Genomic DNA, 16,525 nt, shown 5'->3' with positions numbered 1-16,525 from the left:
TCAGCAGATGTTCATACAACAATTAATTTTCTATCCATCAAATATAACTCATGCAAAGAGCACAAAACTGTAATGACGTTACATCGCGTGCGGCCCTTAGGTACTCGTTACACTATCCAATAGATAGAGCCTTATCGATAGGGTAGTTGCCCCTAACTAGTGTGCCGTTTAGAAATATCTCCTTATCTGTTTATCATAGTAAACCAGCTATTCTTCATTCAAATTAGCATCAGACAAAAAGTTCATTTTGAAAATCAACTAATAGAGATAGCCCTACACGAGAGCAAGCGTCAGTATTGGTTTATAACACACCTCAGTTTGACCTTTTGTCTAATACCATTTAAAATAAGGAAGGTAGAGACTTTCAGGGCCAAAGTGGCCGTAAAGCCGCCGTATAAACCTATCGACAAGTATCCTTTTTCTCATTACACGGCCTATCTACCGAATGTCGTAACAAGCACTCTAAAACCACTCCATTAACCGTCAGACGTACCTGTGCTCGACAGGCTCCTCTTGTCAGACAGACGTCTCCGAGTTGAGACGTAGAACGAAGCGGTTGCTCTTCGGGTCCACCACTTCTTCTGTTAGCGTGAACTTGGGCAGCTGCTTTATGGAGCAGACTAGCGATATGTCTCCCTGGAAGAGAGAAAGTTTAAGTTTTAGTTGTTGTAAAACTTATAATAGAAAGTCGTAAAGTCCTCGGAAAGTGCTATTATGGCACTTTCAACATGCATCCGTTGGACATAATCTATCTTATGATATACTCTTTTAATCTTTATTTGGATGTGTGAATGAAGGCTTGGGGGTCCACCCATGATCAAGCCTACAGTTAAGCTTGCGGGATAGTGTTGCCAACTTCAATCAACTAATATTAGTTTACAAAATGGCAACACTGGAGCGTACATACAATAAATCAATGGATCTTCAAAGTGGAATTTATCAACCATAAACATCCGAGTACCTAATTTAACTTTCCACTTAAATTACATATATCTTAACCCCTCACCTGTCGCAGTTGAAACTCGATATTATCCGCCAGGGGGCGCGCCAGTAGATCATCAGAGATCAAGGACCACCGCTGCACGGTCCGGGCCTCCTGTTCCGCGGCTAGTACGGGTCCTTCCACAAGGAATGGTTCAAGGAAGGCTCTGGGAGACGCGTCTTGGGAGAGGCAGCGCGATAGGTGCGCTAGGACCTGTGAGGGAAAGAGAGAGTTGAAAATGGAGGCTATCTGCGCATAATTATAATGTTATAAGCTGCTGTACAGAAGTGGATCCAGCCAGACTATTATCACTTTTACGTCAGCGCTAAGCCAACCAGCGTAACTCAGAAAGGAAATCGAGGTTATTAATTTATTTATTTACAGAAATTGACACACCAACAGCACATTGTCGATGATAAGTACTAAAAGACGATGAGAGCATTCGGATCACCTCGATACTACAAGACCAATCGCAACATGCACCAATGGCGTCACTTGTATTTAGGTAACTTATTCTCATAACACCGCCAAGAGAGCCTCATAAAACTGTCTTCACATGTGCTATTCGGTAGACAGCGCCATCTGGTGATAATTATAAACAACTATTAACATGTACACTCAACCACCCAATCTTAATCTCTTATTCCCTCCATCCAAAGGTTGTCTGGCAAAGATCGCTTTTAGTGATAAGACCGCCCCTGTGTGTACCCTATTTAAGTTACAACTTGTAAATTTTCTTATTCTTTTTTGGTGTACAAATAAAACGTATTATATACTATCTATCTAAAACACGTACCGAGTCGGCGGAGTGTCTCGGCTGCTGCCTGGTGGCTCGAAGGTACTTCTGCAGCGCGCGCGCGAGCGACGGGAACACCGCCTACGCCGCCTCGCGGGGGCCCAGCGCTCCGCACGGGAACATAACATGCCTCCACCACAGTGGGCGACAACTAGGCGGCATATCCCGCATCAATGGCGACAGACTGGCGACTCTTGACGCTTTTCGAAGCTCAACCCGCGCCCGCACTTCCAAACGGGCGTAATATTAAATTTATATTGCCTTCCAACGAACGTAAATCGAACTGAATCTAAAGGTGACTAGCACCAAACATTGAAACGAAATAAATTTGCTCTCTTGCTTTGACAGTATACTATCAATAGATTTAATTTGGCTCCATATTTGATGCAAGGCACCCTAAACCCTAAGCATAATAATATGAGTAGGTAGGTAGTTATTTACCGAGTCGGCGGAGTGTCTCGGCTGTTATTTGGTGACTCGCGAGCGACGGGAACACCGCCTGCGCCGCCTCGCGAGGGCCAGCGCTCCGCACGGGAACATAACATGCCTCCACCACAACGGGCGACAACTAAGCGGCATATCCCGCATCAATCTTGACTCTTGACGCTTTTCGAACCCCAACCCGCGCCCGCACTTCCAAATGGGCTTTATATTGCCTTCCAACGAACGTAAACCCAACGAAATCTATGACTAAAGTCTCTTGCTTTGACAGTATACTGACTGAGTAGAACAGCAAAGGCTTAAATATTAGATGCAATGCACCCTAAACCCTGAACAAATGAATAGGTAGGTACAGTGCTCCAAAATTGATAATGCGCATAGAAATCTTTGACAGATCGGTTGTTTTCGATTATGTGACACATGATATTGACTCCTATTTCTTTCGAACAAGGTGCAAAATGCAAGTGTTTTTTAAAGCTCTTACGATTTAATGATTCGGGTGTGAAGATCTGCATGTGCATTATTAATTTTGGACAAGGGTAGTTATTTACCGAGTCGGCGGAGTGCCTCGGCTGCTGCCGGGTGGCTCGAAGGTACTTCTGCAGCGCGCGCGCGAGCGACGGGAACACCGCCTGCGCCGCCTCGCGAGGGCCCAGCGCTCCGCCTGGAAAATATTGACAATACTTTATATAATAACTAGCTGTTTCCAATACGTAAAAAGTGGTGCCTATGTGTTAATCCAGGGTGGCAGCTAACTCAATACCAAATTTCGTGAAAATCGGTTCAGCCGTTTTGGTGTGAAGAAGTAACAAACATAGACACTCACAAACTTTCGCATTTATAATATTAGTAGGATTACAGGGATACTGTGGACCAGAGCGGCACATGACAAACTGCGATGGTAGGCCACCCCTTTTACCTAATGTGATGAATATTATCTTGACTCAGTTCAACGATGTCGATGACTCACGATATTGATAAAGATTAATCTGGCAATTGGCAATAAATAATGTAGGTACTACAAAGAAGTTTATCCGAGTCATAAAATCCGCCTTTAGTTGTTTGTTAATTTCACAGCTCTCTTCATATCCGATATGGTCTAGTGGCTAGGATACCTGGCTCTCACCCAGGAGGCTCGGGTTCGATTCCCGGTATCGGAATATCTTTTTGTATGAAAGTAGTTAATGACACAACATTTTAAAAATCAATATATTCTACTTTATATTTTTACCTACAACTTTATATTTTTACATAAAACATTATTATTAAAAGAAAGATTTGTTTGTTATTTGAATTGAATAGCCTAAAAAAATCTAAACCGATTTCTAAAATGATTTCATAACTATAAAACTTTAATTAATGAAAATATTAAGTTATCCTAGCACTAGCCCAGCAAAAGCTAGCGTAACAATAAAAAAAAACATTTTTACTCACCATTAGCATTAGTAACCCTAACTCTCCGCACATGCGCAAACGCATCCTCCGCGGCCGTCAGTAGCCTCGCTCGTCTCTTTCTAACCCTCCTCTCTCGCTCTGCCTCCTCATAGTAGCGTTCATTGTGAGCGGACGCGGAGTCGCGGCGCCTCCCGCTCGCACTGCCGGTTACAGAGCCGGTGCCTGACCTGTGGGAGAGGGATGGGTATAGTGCTGTTAGTTAGGTATAGTTTGACCATAACTGCTGTGCACTCCCTGAGGTATGCGCACAGCGAGACGGGAGGGAGAATCGACTAATGGCCACACTATAGGTAGCTGTTGCTTGATCTGTGGGAGCGGGATGAGTCTAGTTCTGTTTGTTGCGAGTGGATTGGACTAAACGGTCATGAAAGTTGATGTCTTTGCTGTGTGCTGAAATGGTTTATGTACTTATTTGTAATATTTGGTAGGATGCATAAAAATTATGCTTTCCATCAATGAAGCAATGCAGGATATCTTGTATAAGAACACTAAAAAAGTATTATTTCGTTGGAAACCAGCCAGATTTAAAACAATATAGATAAGGTAAATTGAGTGCTGTTATTTAAAAGATAAAATGGCAATATTTATAAGAGCAATAGGTAATAAAAATAAATAAAAATGGTAGTCATGAAAACAATCTGCATTTTATCTGTCTGATATTTTCACGACTCCTCACATATCCGATATGGTCTAGTGGCTAGGATACCTGGCTCTCACCCAGGAGGCTCGGGTTCGATTCCCGGTATCGGAATAACTTTTTGTTTTCTTACCTAGCTTGAGAAGGTGCGTTGGTTGATCCATCCACATCATAAAACTTTATACTTGACGCTTTTCTTTGCGACTTCGATATTGGCAGTTTCTCCAAATAAGGATTGTAGATCGGGAATTCTGTGTAATACTTCTGTAGAACCCACACAGCCGCCCGCTGTATACTCAACTGTCCAATAGCATAAGACCTGCTTTCACCATCTGGACTTCTCACTATCTTTATGTAATATGTTGGCTCTAAATGCCGTATCTCCATCAGGATTACAGCCACATAATGTATAAACAGCAGTGTATCAGTATAACTTGATACATAAGACACCAGTGCTGTATAATCCGCCGCCTCCTCACCCACCGCCAAAGCTTTTGTGGCTTCAGTAATTTGCACTATGTAGAACAACCAGTAGGAGAATGTACACACTGCTAATATCACTAATGTCATCACACGGAACACAAACAGTCTTGGTAAGATTGCGTTGCGAGGCCGCAAGAACACAGCCCACACACCTATGGCTAGCAATACTAGCTTGAACGCTAGGGACAGGAATATCCCTTTACATTCTGCTGTACAGGATAATAACTGTATCCTCTGCGATGGCTGTATAGCTATATTATCAGTCAGGCCGGGAAAAAACCCAATCTTTGGCAGCACAACCATGGCCAATGGACTGACAAAAGATACAAATGTAAGTCCTAAAGTTATAGTGGTCCCAATATATCTTGCGCAAACAAAACTCAAGCCGCTATCTGATTCAGCCGGCCAATTGCTGACATCCTCCATAGATCCTGATCCTTCAGAAGTGTTGCCAGTGATTGCAGTGGTATTTTCCCCCCAGTTCTCATCTTGCGGGAGGATCTGCACCTCAATGACTTCTTGGCCGTCTCTGCCCATCTCGGGGTTTAGATTAACACTGGTCTGAAATGGTGCCATGTCAGTGGTGTCCTTTTTGTGAGATTTTGTACTCCTGCAATCAAATATTTGAGGAAATTAGTTGGGATTGTACAAATGTGTTACTATGCTACACCTGTAAGGTCTCAGGGGGACATTGAACTAGATTATTATAGCTGCCTAAGTTTGTACACAAGTTAGATAGACTACAATGTTAGCTTGTGGTAACTATTTCAGGAACTGCTTCATCTTCTTGCATGATTTATGAAGTAATTACACACTGACAAACAATGTGAAATGTAATTCTGTGAAATACTGCTACAATGGTAGTTAACATCAGGGTGAGCATCAAATATTCATTGAAAAACATGCTGTTAACTTACTGCTGTGTTCTAGCCAAGTACAGTATTTTTGGAATTAAGCCACATACATAGTAAAAGGAAAGAGTATGGTCAATACACTGATAAATCTTACTAAGGAAGTAAGTTTTAACTCATAACAGTTTATGAATAACATAATTATTATCTATCTCATCATACACATTACACATCTAATAGATAATAGAACAACTTGTAAATACATAGGTACATATAAGTACTGATAGTGACATTTAACTTAAGCATTATGAAGTAGAAATGGCTAGTAGTTAGTCAGAACCAAAATCTGAACATGAACAACAGCATTGTAGCAGATAGCTTCATCTTCACAAAAAAAATATTGTAATTAAAATAATTACTGTATTTCAAATAGGATTTCATTTATTCCGGTATGTTGTGGCTAACAAGAACCAGATTAGGACCAGTTAGAATAAAGTAGGACATGAGAACTAACCTAGTGCTCCTGTGGGTATGTTGTCTGTGTCTGGATGATCGCCTAGACCGACTGCTCAGCTCCGACCTCACAGATTCTGTCTCCATTGTAACAATAAGTCGAGAAACTCAACATTATCCATGAGCACAGTCCATAGTTTACCTGGAAACCACTCAAAGGTAATTAAAATACCCCGGATAGCACTCCGGAAGCAAGCAACCGTGAACTCAATTTTTCACACACGAATAACACGCATTTTTCACACCCACACTTACAGAAGGGTTTTAGGGAGTATTTGAGCTACAGCAATGTAAAATTATCATCTCATTTCAGTTAAAATTACGGGTTTTTCACAAGAAACAGCGTCGTCAATCATGAATCCATTAACATTACGTGGCTATTTTTAAAAATGATGATCGTAAATATCATTATATTGTGCCTCTCGTTTTAACTAATGTCATAATATTAAACTATCTCGCTTCAACACTCTACTACAAGAACTTTTCAAATTGCCTGGTTAATAATTACTGCTTTAGTTCGGAAATCTTGAATTTTGCCGACATCAAAGAGAAAAGGCAAATCTAATGGTTAGAAGAATAAAGAGAATTTTGGTACTTTATGAAGAAGAAGAAGTCTTTCATCCCCAGCTTTCAGTTTTGGTCAAGGCGCAGTCAGCAACCATCATCAGACATTATTTTTCTATTTAATTTCTAAACGTAAAGTTATCTGTCAAAAATATCAAAATGGTTGCGTTGTTGTGTTTGTGATAAATGTTTTTACCATTAAAAATCAGCTCAGTACAACCACATAAATACTAAAATCGGATAGCCAGCAAGAAAGAACACTCTAACAAACCATGACGACGACCACCAGAGCGTCAGTGTCGCAGCTATTGCGCAACAAAGACGAAACTGGTGAAGAGGATGAGGAACCTAAAAAGAAGTCCAGGGAAGACTGGAGGAAAGCCAAGGAGTTGGAAGAGGCTCGGAAGGCTGGTACTGCGCCCGCTGCTGTGGATGAGACAGGTAACTTGGCGCTAACCGTTCTTATTTGTTATTTAATTTGGACATAACCTATAAATGTATCATTTGGTTTTTAACTAACCCTCAGGAATCAGTCAGGACAGAGTTATAAAAAACTTCGTAAAGAGTATTTGGTCAGTTAACATTTATATCTGCTAACTACTCTTGGTAGACACTGCTGTGCAGTCATCAATTTAAGTCTTTACTGATACTAGACCCTATATCAAATTATAGTCTCAATAAAATTGGTATCCGGTAAAAGATATGGTTTACATAACTATATCCATGCCTCCTATTCCAGGCAAGGACATCAACCCGCACATCCCACAGTATATATCATCGGCGCCATGGTACTATGGCACGGCTGGGCCCACACTCAAGCATCAGCGTCCACAGGAAGACCGGGAGGCTGGCTTCACCAGGCTTGATACCTTCTACAAGAAGGGAGTTGATGCTGTAAGTTTATACATAGTATAACAGCTTTTGCCCATAAGCTTTGCTCTTAACTTTTAAGGTTATTCCAGTTTTCCTAAGATCCTAAAATTTTGGTCAATAAGAAACTGCTCTTGAATGGTCTTTATGTTCACTGACCACCTCACAATGATCATAGTCCTTAAAGCCTCGAATTCACTAGGGCACAAGTTCTGAGACTGTTACAGAACATCTACGGTGCGTGTTCTCAGAACATTTTGGTAACACGTCGTGATACATGTTGCTTGTCCACACCAGCAGTCTCCACCGACATGTCGCCCGAGGAAGTCGTGGCAGTTAGTGCTGCGTGCTAAAAGTCGCGCACGCGTCCACACTCTGCAACAGCGTCGCTAGACTGATGTCGCTGGAAGTTCTGTCTCGCGAGACAAAACACGGAACCTGTTCTGCGACACGTAGATGTCGCTGTATAGTCGCGTGCGACGTCGCAGAACAGAGCGCGACGTCGCGGCGACACGTAGACGTCATGTGCCTAGACAGGTTCTGCGACAATTTGTCGCCTAGTGAATATGAGGCTTAAAATTATAGTCTAATTATTAATAATAATATTTAATTACAAAATTATATTTCACTGATATTTATTAGTTTATGAATAATCTTTGTGTTTTCCACAGACAAAAGTAGCAACAAAATACAGGAAGGGTGCCTGCGAGAACTGTGGAGCCATGACACACGCCAAGAAAGACTGCTTGGAGAGGCCAAGGAAAGTAAGTATTGTGACACCAACAAAAGTTTTGTCTTTTCACCATCATAGCCAAACTCCCATTTCAAATGATGCCTATGCTGCTGGGTCTTTACATCCAATTTAAACAAAGACATTTTTATATATTTTAATTTTGTCAAATCAATCCTGTTCAGAAAATAACATGAAACCGTTACATTTTAAATCTCCTGTCTTTGTTGTAATTTCTGTATACATTTACATACAAATTAAATATTTATCCATCAATCTCGCTTCCAGATAGGCGCAAAGTTCACCAACCAAGCCATATCGGCGGACGAGTTCGCCCAGCCGGACCTGAACCTCAGCTACGACGGGAAGCGCGACCGCTGGAACGGCTACGACCCGGCGGCGCACAGGGCCATCATTGACGAGTTCCAGAAGGTGGAAGAAGCTAAGAGAGAGCTGAGGGCTAAGAGGCTTGAACAAGGTATCTATATATCTTATCTATTTATAAAGATATCTATATATAAAGATATCTATATATATCTTAAACATTTACTATACAAATCATCAAACCAGAAAGAAAGAAAGAAAGAAAGAAACATTTATTTGACACACTGAACAATAAAAACAGAAACAAAAAGGAAAAAAAAGAATACTACAAAAAAAATATATGAAAAAAACATAAAATAATACAATATAAACAAACAAGGTTGCTGCTCAGCTCAGCGTGTGCTGTGGCCAGAGGCCACAGCGCTGGTTTTCAGCTGGCCCTTAGTGTTGTGACCTCAGTCACGAACGCGAGGTATATTAATTAGGATGGGTTGTGTTGTGTTGTGTGTGTGTGTATGTGTGGAATGTGTGTATATTTGAGTAAGCTAGGTAGGTGTATAAGTAGATATAAGTAAGTAGGTACATTAAGTAAAATATATATATTTATAAATAAACCAGTTTTTTCCTAACATGAGGATTGTGGTGTGTAGAAAACTAGAATAAATAAATAACGCGTACGAATTTAGATTTACTACTAATATGTACACCCTTTTAGAACAGCAGAAGATTGCTTCCATGATTTTGGCACTCCGAAAAATAAAACTCCAAAATTATAAATATATACTAGGTAATTCACTTTATACTTATTATGTTTCAGACCCTGATGCAGTGGATGAAGACGATAATGCTGAGGAAGATGAAGACAAATATGTGGACGAAGTGGACATGCCCGGAACTAAGGTATGAAGCATGTTTTCTTACCATTCAGATTATAGATATAATATACGGAAACGAGACAAAACTTAAGATGACGTGGATATCCATGACCAACTTATGACAAAATAGAAAAACATCGACTAAACACGCTACTACCGAGAATATGATTATTGATTTAGACTTATACTTATTTATTGTCGTCAAATGATAAGAAAACATCAGATAAATACGATAAATCTTGTTTATTATAGGAGTAAGCTTCGTTTTTAAACATTCATATAAAACAACATAACTTCTAAATCACTATCACTCACTACAAAACCCATATCTCCGCAGGTGGACTCCAAGCAACGTATCACGGTGCGCAATCTCCGCATCAGAGAGGACACGGCCAAGTACCTCCGCAATCTGGACCCCAACTCCGCGTACTACGACCCCAAGACCAGATCTATGAGGGACAACCCTAATCCGAGTGCGGCTGAGTAAGTATTAATAAATGCCTAACTGATATTTGTGTGTATGTTTGGCAAAGAAGCTGCTTAAGAATAGACTATATAGATGACTTGATCGCGAAAGAATTATGTCTAAACTTTAAAAAGTGGTAAAAGTTATACACATTACATATACGCGTTTATCGCATCCACACTAAGTAAGTTTATTTTATTAGTGGTTTAGAATCTTAAAATCGGATAGTAATAATATACGTAAAGAAGTATTTTACTATGGGTCCAAGTCCCCAGAGCATTCATCACATAAATCTTCGTAGAAACACAACCATACCCACCACAAATTATTCAAACGTTACCATACCTTATAGTAGAAACAACCATAAGTACCTACTAAAAATGAATGAATACTAGTGATAGTTATCTACCATAACGCCATAAACTATAACATCTCACTAACGCCATCTACCGTCCGCAGCTCGGACTACGCCGGCGAGAATTTCGTCCGTTTCTCCGGCGACACGGTGTCCCACGCCCAGGCACAGCTGTTCGCGTGGGAGGCCCACAACCGAGGGCTCGACCTGCATCTGTTGGCTGAACCGACTAAGCTTCAGAGGACGCATGAGGTGTATAGGGAGAAGAAGGACCTGTTCAAGACTAAGGTGAGTGGGAACGCCATTTTGGAATATCAAATTTGACAGTTGGATCGGCGGCCATTTTGAATGTCAATATTAGGGCATTTTAAAAAATGACAATATTCCGCCATTTTCAATACTTATATCCTCTTTTACAATGATAACATTATGTAGTTTGGATGCTGATTTTTGTCATCATTAGACAATCAACAATCGACAGACAACTGCTGGATATAGGCCTTTTTGAAGCAGTGCTAAAACATTCAGTTCTCGGCCTTCATATATCCGCTTCCAGCTACAGCTGTCATTGATCCCCGATTTTGAACTTCCTAATGAAATTAATTGATGAAGATAGTCTAATATAACCTATAATAATTGATGTTGTGATAGAAAAGTTTCGTTTTAGTCGACCTATAGGTCCTGTAGGTAAGGGGAGTAACGGCCGATTCAGAGCGAAGCGGACCGTCCGCACGCGGATGAGGTTTTGCGTCCATCACGGATGAATTGAACTGAACGGAGCTGTCCGCGTCGCTCTAAACGGCCTGTTAGGTTTCATAAATTTTACCGTACGTCGCAGACAATGCCCTTACATTTTAGTCTGTGTACCTACTAAACACCCCCCCACAATCCACAGGTGAAACAAGAAGTCCTACAGAAGTACGGTGGCGAAGAGCACTTACACGCGCCTCCCAAGGAGCTGCTCCTGGCGCAGACGGAGGTGTTCACCAGATACAACCGCGACGGCACACTCGCCGCCGGACAGGAGAAGAAGATAGCCAGGTATGTGATACTGCTATAGTAAAATCCACAGGGTGCGCCACAGGATCAAATCATAAGAAAATAGCTAGGTATGGGACACTGCTATACAGTTTGTTTCATCGGCTGTAGGGTTTTTGAGCCACAATGTTTCCTGTGACTAAACAGCTGTATACGGGCCCGCTCCTTGTCACATCGGCTACGGGCGTAATTCGGGTTTATTTGTTGGTGAAGCCTCTTGGTTTTTAATTATTCCAGCCATAGCTGAATAATCATGAAGCATCGTATTTTGATTTAGCCTGGGTCAGCACAGTCAGCAGTGGTCTAATTCTATATACCTACTGGTTTGTCGATCTTGATGCATGAGTCTTTAAATCCGGGCAATCGACACCCGACTGGTCTCTTAGCATGGGCTAGTGGTCCCGAAGTGCTGCAGAAGCAAGGAGCTGCTCCTGGCACAGACGGAGGTGTTCACTAGATACAACCGCGACGGCACACTCGCCGCCGGACAGGAGAAGAAGATAGCCAGGTACGAGATAGTGCTGTAAATGATACTGTAATTTGTTTCAGCGGCTTTGGGTTTTGAGAGCCACTTTTTTTCCTGTCACGGAAAAGCCGTAGCCGTACAGGAGTACCTAATTCGGATTTGTTTGTTGGTGTTTCCTCTTGGTATGAGATACTGCTATAGTAAATTCCGGAGGGTGTGCCAGAGGAGCGAATCATCGAGTGCTTAATCACATTCTGTTCCTGTTCTGTTGTTTTATGTAGCCAATTCTCCCACTGCTTGCCTAAGCTTCTTGTGCTTGATACACAAGTCTCTATTTACCTACATTATTATGATTGTTAACCCGATCTATCAATCTGTCAACAGGAGCAAATACTTGGAGGACGTGCTCATCAACAACCACACGAGCGTGTGGGGCTCGCACTGGCGCGGCGGCGCGTGGGGGTACAAGTGCTGCCACTCGCACATCAAGGTCAGTCACATCACTGTTTAATAGGTATACAGAGTGTTGCAAAAAGGGTATACTAGGCAGAATCCTACGTGTGCAGCATGTTATAACTAAGGGTCAATTCAGACGTACCACTACCACACCACAACTACGCCGTGTGGTCGGGCGTATATTTTGTATTGAAAATGAATAATCCAATTCACACGTGCCACATTTTGCCGTTGTTATCGACCACCTGTGTAATACGACCACATCGCAACCACGGACCGACCACAGCTTGACCACATTATGTCGCTGCGACGTGGTGTGGTTGTGGTACGTGTGAATTAACGCTAAGCCCGGAAATGAAATCTGAATGTCAAAATTCGCGAAAGATAGACAGTTCAAACTTCATTCATTCTTACTTGGCACAAAATGTAAACAATCTTTGTGTGTCTTTTTATTTGAATTTATTTAATAACTAGGTTTTAAAATAAACTAACACATAACAACCAATGAAGTACTTACCAGCAAAAATGATTAATTTCTTAATTAAAGCATTTAATTTAGCTGTAGATTACTTCCATTTGTATGAATCAATCATTTTGATTAAAAAGACACACAAACATTGTTTTCCTTTTGTGTCAAATAAGGTTAAGGTACGAATGGATTATAGACCTAAGGGATATGCACAAATGTTCCATTCGAGAGAGCCTGGTGCAGGTACATACACCCCCGCAGACAACAATAGAATAGAATGGTCACTTAGTAATAAATGTTAAAAGCGGTCGGTTTCTCACGATATAAACAAAGCCGAAATTAGACCTAATTGCTGCAATAAACCAATAAACTCTTGTTTAGCGTGAGAAAGGGGCGGAGTTTCTTTCGCAAAGGATGCCGCATTCACTAATGGGGTAATGTGTTCATCATTCGTCTGACGTCCGTCGCGCGCACCCCTTCCGTGTTACACGTGTCTTTGTTAATTCAAACACCTGTTTTTCTTTCACTGTGCCGTCTGGGTAGGGCCTCAGGCCGATTTGTGTTGTGTTTGTGTGTGTGGTGTGTGCGCGCAAAATGTTCTCTAACCATGAGTACTATGAAATGGTTAGGTGCTACTTTTTAAGTGGGGAGAAGTTAGAGGAAGCCCGTAGACTTTACGAAGCGGAAAGTCTACCTCGGCTGCGTAAACAGGGCTTCGTCAACGCTGTGCTACCGGACCTTGCGACTATTTCAGCTGTCAATCAACGGTTATCACAGCATGGCCGGTTCAGAGAAATGCCATCGTCAGGAAAGGTACTGAATGAAAAATGACACACTAAGCCCCAATTTCTCCATAGTCGGTTATCTAACCGACCGGGATTGGTTCGTCAATTATAGGTACGTCATCTCCATATAAAATTCTTGACAGATGTGTCAAAAGTCAACCACTAATGCCTGGTTATGCTCTAACCGACTATGGAGAAATTGGCACTAAGCCCCAATTTCGCCATACACGGTTAGATCATAACCAGGGATTAGTTCATCAATTATACGTCATTTCCATATTAAATTCTTGACAGATGTGTCAAGAGTCGACAATGAATCCCTGGTTATGATCTGACTGAGTATGGCGAAATGGACAACATTTCAAAAAACTAAAGCTGCTATAAATCGAAAACCATTTCGAGATTTAGCTCTAAAGGCCACAAAAAAAATGTTTTTGTATTTTTTGGATGTATCATTTTCGAGAAAATCATAAAATAGTAAAAAAGTGCTGATGACGTCATGCATCAGGTGCGATGCATTTTGATGATCAAAGCCTATAGATTTAAAAACAAAGTAACTGTCACTTTCATTTTTGATTGACGTTGACGTTTTATCGTGACGTTGTTGTTTATTTGGGTCATTTTCATTAATTCTGTTCTGACACTTTCTGACTATTTTTTATATTTATTATTAAGAGATGACCTCTATATAATATGTCCCAGAGCATGCCACCGCCTACACAGCTGAAAAAATGCTTCTGCTTATTTTTTTACATGATAAGTACCTACTTTCCATCATTAGAAATATCAAGGTCATTTGAAAATGACCCATTTGTTGGTTGGCATGTAAACAAAGTTTAAATGTCACTTGTCAGTGTCATTTATGTTTTTTTTCGAGACTCAGGCAATAGACAAATTAAAAATTGAGCCTAATACGTGACGTCACTTCCGGTTTTAAAATAATTAACTTCAAAGTTAAAAATAACATGCAAAAATTTAGGTATATACAAAATAAAAAATACGGGTCCACTAATTTTCTATAAACTTTCCGAATAACTAATAAAAATATAGGGTAAAGAAAATGAAATGTTGTCCATTGGGGCTAAGTTTTTTTATCCTTTTGTGCCAAGTAAGAATGAATACAACATATACATACCTCATTTACTTCAAAAATTTAAAATTTTGAACTACATAAATCTATAAACCAAACCTTTTCCCCGCCAGATGTCGTACTGCGTCGGCGAGGCGGGCAAGTCGGTGGTGTTGGACGTGCCCGAGCCATCCTCCAGCCAGCAAGCGAGCACTTCGACTGCACCTGACAAGGAGAGTCCCGAGAAGAAGAAGAAGGATAAGAAGACTGGTATGTATTTTATTGTTATCTGCATCGGCTATCTATAGCCTATCTATAGCCTATAGGTACGAAGCATCCAAGGTAAACAGCGATTGACGGCTAATCTAACTTGCGAATCGGCTAATGTGTTCGGTGACAAATTTAAAACTATGGCTGGATAAGTTAACGTGACGCTTTGTTACTAAAACCGGAGAGTTTGACGGCCCGACGTGCTTACACTGCGTCTACGCAGATTACACGACGTACATATTACAGACCGTAAAATGAAAGAACCAGTGATAACTAAAAGTACTTATATTTAGTCTGACGTTTGTGACATTGCCAATCTTATTGGTCGTATAGGTCCTGTAGCACGGGACGCTATTAAGACGTGACAAAAGTTCTCCGTCGTGCTCGCTCTTGAGGCTGCGCGATATGAGTGAGCGCGATGCAAAACTTTTGTAACGTCTTAAATGCGCACCGTGCTAGCCCTTTTGGTCGTATTAAACGGTCACAGGTTACCTTGCTTTACTTTTCTTTACCATAAACCCACATAAAATATTTCCATTGTACCCACAGCCGAAAGCTCTTCATCATCATCATCGTCGTCGTCATCCAGCAGTTCAGACAGCTCTTCGGAAGACGACCACAGAACCAAGACCGAGAGGAGCAGCAAGAAGAAGAAGAACAAGAAGAAGTTGAAGAAGAAGGCAAAGAAAGAGAAGAGAAAAGCCAAGAAAGAGAAGATGTTGAGCGAAGAAGAAAAGTTGAAGAAGGTGAGTTTTTAATCCATGCCCAAATTGTATTATTATAAAGGGGATGAAATTAATTGTTTACTGGGCTCGAAAAGTACCTACTTAGCCAATTTCAAAAATTCTTTCACCTTATTACTGAGTGCTGATGGAAGCTTGCGCGGGCGAGAATGCTAGTGGCTGAATATTTTTTGGGAATTATACGTACATATTAGATATATTGATGAATTTTGTAAATTATGCATACAACATACAATACAAAGTAACAGTTCGTGGTCTATCTATTATTGCTAACTGCGACTGCGTGACGTCAACGTATCGTGCAAATATTCTTAAAATATCTAAACTAATATAACATTGTTTACTGTCTACATTGTAATACATTCTTGTATCCAAGAGAGTTACAAACATAGAGACAAAAACTGAAATTGCAAATGAAAATTGAATTTTCCTAAGTGTTTTTTAATTGATCAAACTAACGATAAGCACGAATGAAATCAAATCTATACACAAATGTATTACAAGTTCTCATAGGGGCATAAATCATAAAATATGTTGGTGCAAGTGGCCTTCTAAGTACTTTATATCTTAATTCTAAATAAACTAATGACTAATTTATAATCTTATCTTCGTAGGCCCTCGAAGCTGAGGAACGAAGCCAGAAGAGAGCTGACCATTTACTAGGAATGGATGAGAGGAAACGTCCATACAACAGCATGTACGACGTCAAGGAACCGTCTCAAGAAGAACTAGAGGCGTACATGATGAAGCGAAGACGGGAGGAAGACCCTATGAGTCAGTTCATGTAAATTTTATATCTAAGGAATTATCAAATAAATTATTTTAAGCATTATGAGATTTTAATATGGCTGGTTGGCTAAATTCCATTACTGTAAAAAATATGCATA

At 40.7% G+C, this 16,525-nt stretch overlaps 2 protein-coding genes and 2 non-coding genes across 5 annotated transcripts; 3 read left to right on the top strand and 1 right to left on the bottom strand.

The window, feature by feature from the left end:
• Positions 1–408: 408 nt before the first annotated feature.
• LOC119692579 (vang-like protein 1) lies at positions 409–6,795 on the bottom strand. Of its 2 annotated transcripts, XM_038113633.2 has the most exons (7): positions 6,414–6,793; positions 6,160–6,300; positions 4,445–5,404; positions 3,654–3,841; positions 2,771–2,883; positions 1,007–1,195; positions 409–636 (listed from the first exon to the last, which is right to left on the bottom strand). In XM_038113633.2, exons 2-7 carry the CDS (start codon positions 6,243–6,245, stop codon positions 517–519), a joined length of 1,656 nt encoding a protein of 551 aa, XP_037969561.1. In that variant the 5' UTR covers positions 6,246–6,300; positions 6,414–6,793; the 3' UTR covers positions 409–516. The 2 variants fall into 2 exon arrangements, with proteins under 2 accessions (XP_037969561.1, XP_048485444.1); XM_048629487.1 differs by having other exon boundaries at positions 6,160–6,795.
• On the top strand, positions 3,308–3,379 carry Trnae-cuc. The gene has a single exon. It is a non-coding gene; the product is annotated as a tRNA-Glu (tRNA).
• Positions 4,354–4,425, top strand: Trnae-cuc. The gene has a single exon. It is a non-coding gene; the product is annotated as a tRNA-Glu (tRNA).
• A 61-nt stretch (positions 6,796–6,856) lies between the features above and the next one.
• On the top strand, positions 6,857–16,470 carry LOC105384273 (pre-mRNA-splicing factor Slu7). Its single transcript, XM_038113550.2, has 12 exons — positions 6,857–7,163; positions 7,462–7,616; positions 8,264–8,356; positions 8,611–8,800; positions 9,464–9,546; positions 9,859–10,004; positions 10,447–10,630; positions 11,238–11,383; positions 12,231–12,336; positions 14,760–14,895; positions 15,445–15,641; positions 16,253–16,470. Exons 1-12 carry the CDS (start codon positions 6,995–6,997, stop codon positions 16,424–16,426), a joined length of 1,779 nt encoding a protein of 592 aa, XP_037969478.2. The 5' UTR covers positions 6,857–6,994; the 3' UTR covers positions 16,427–16,470.
• Positions 16,471–16,525: the final 55 nt, after the last annotated feature.

The sequence above is a fragment of the Plutella xylostella genome, chromosome 23, assembly GCF_932276165.1.
Source record: "Plutella xylostella chromosome 23, ilPluXylo3.1, whole genome shotgun sequence".
NCBI classification, from domain to species: Eukaryota; Metazoa; Arthropoda; class Insecta; order Lepidoptera; family Plutellidae; genus Plutella; species Plutella xylostella.
Note: the sequence above shows the minus strand (reverse complement) of the source record. Positions and strands in the feature narration are given on the sequence as shown.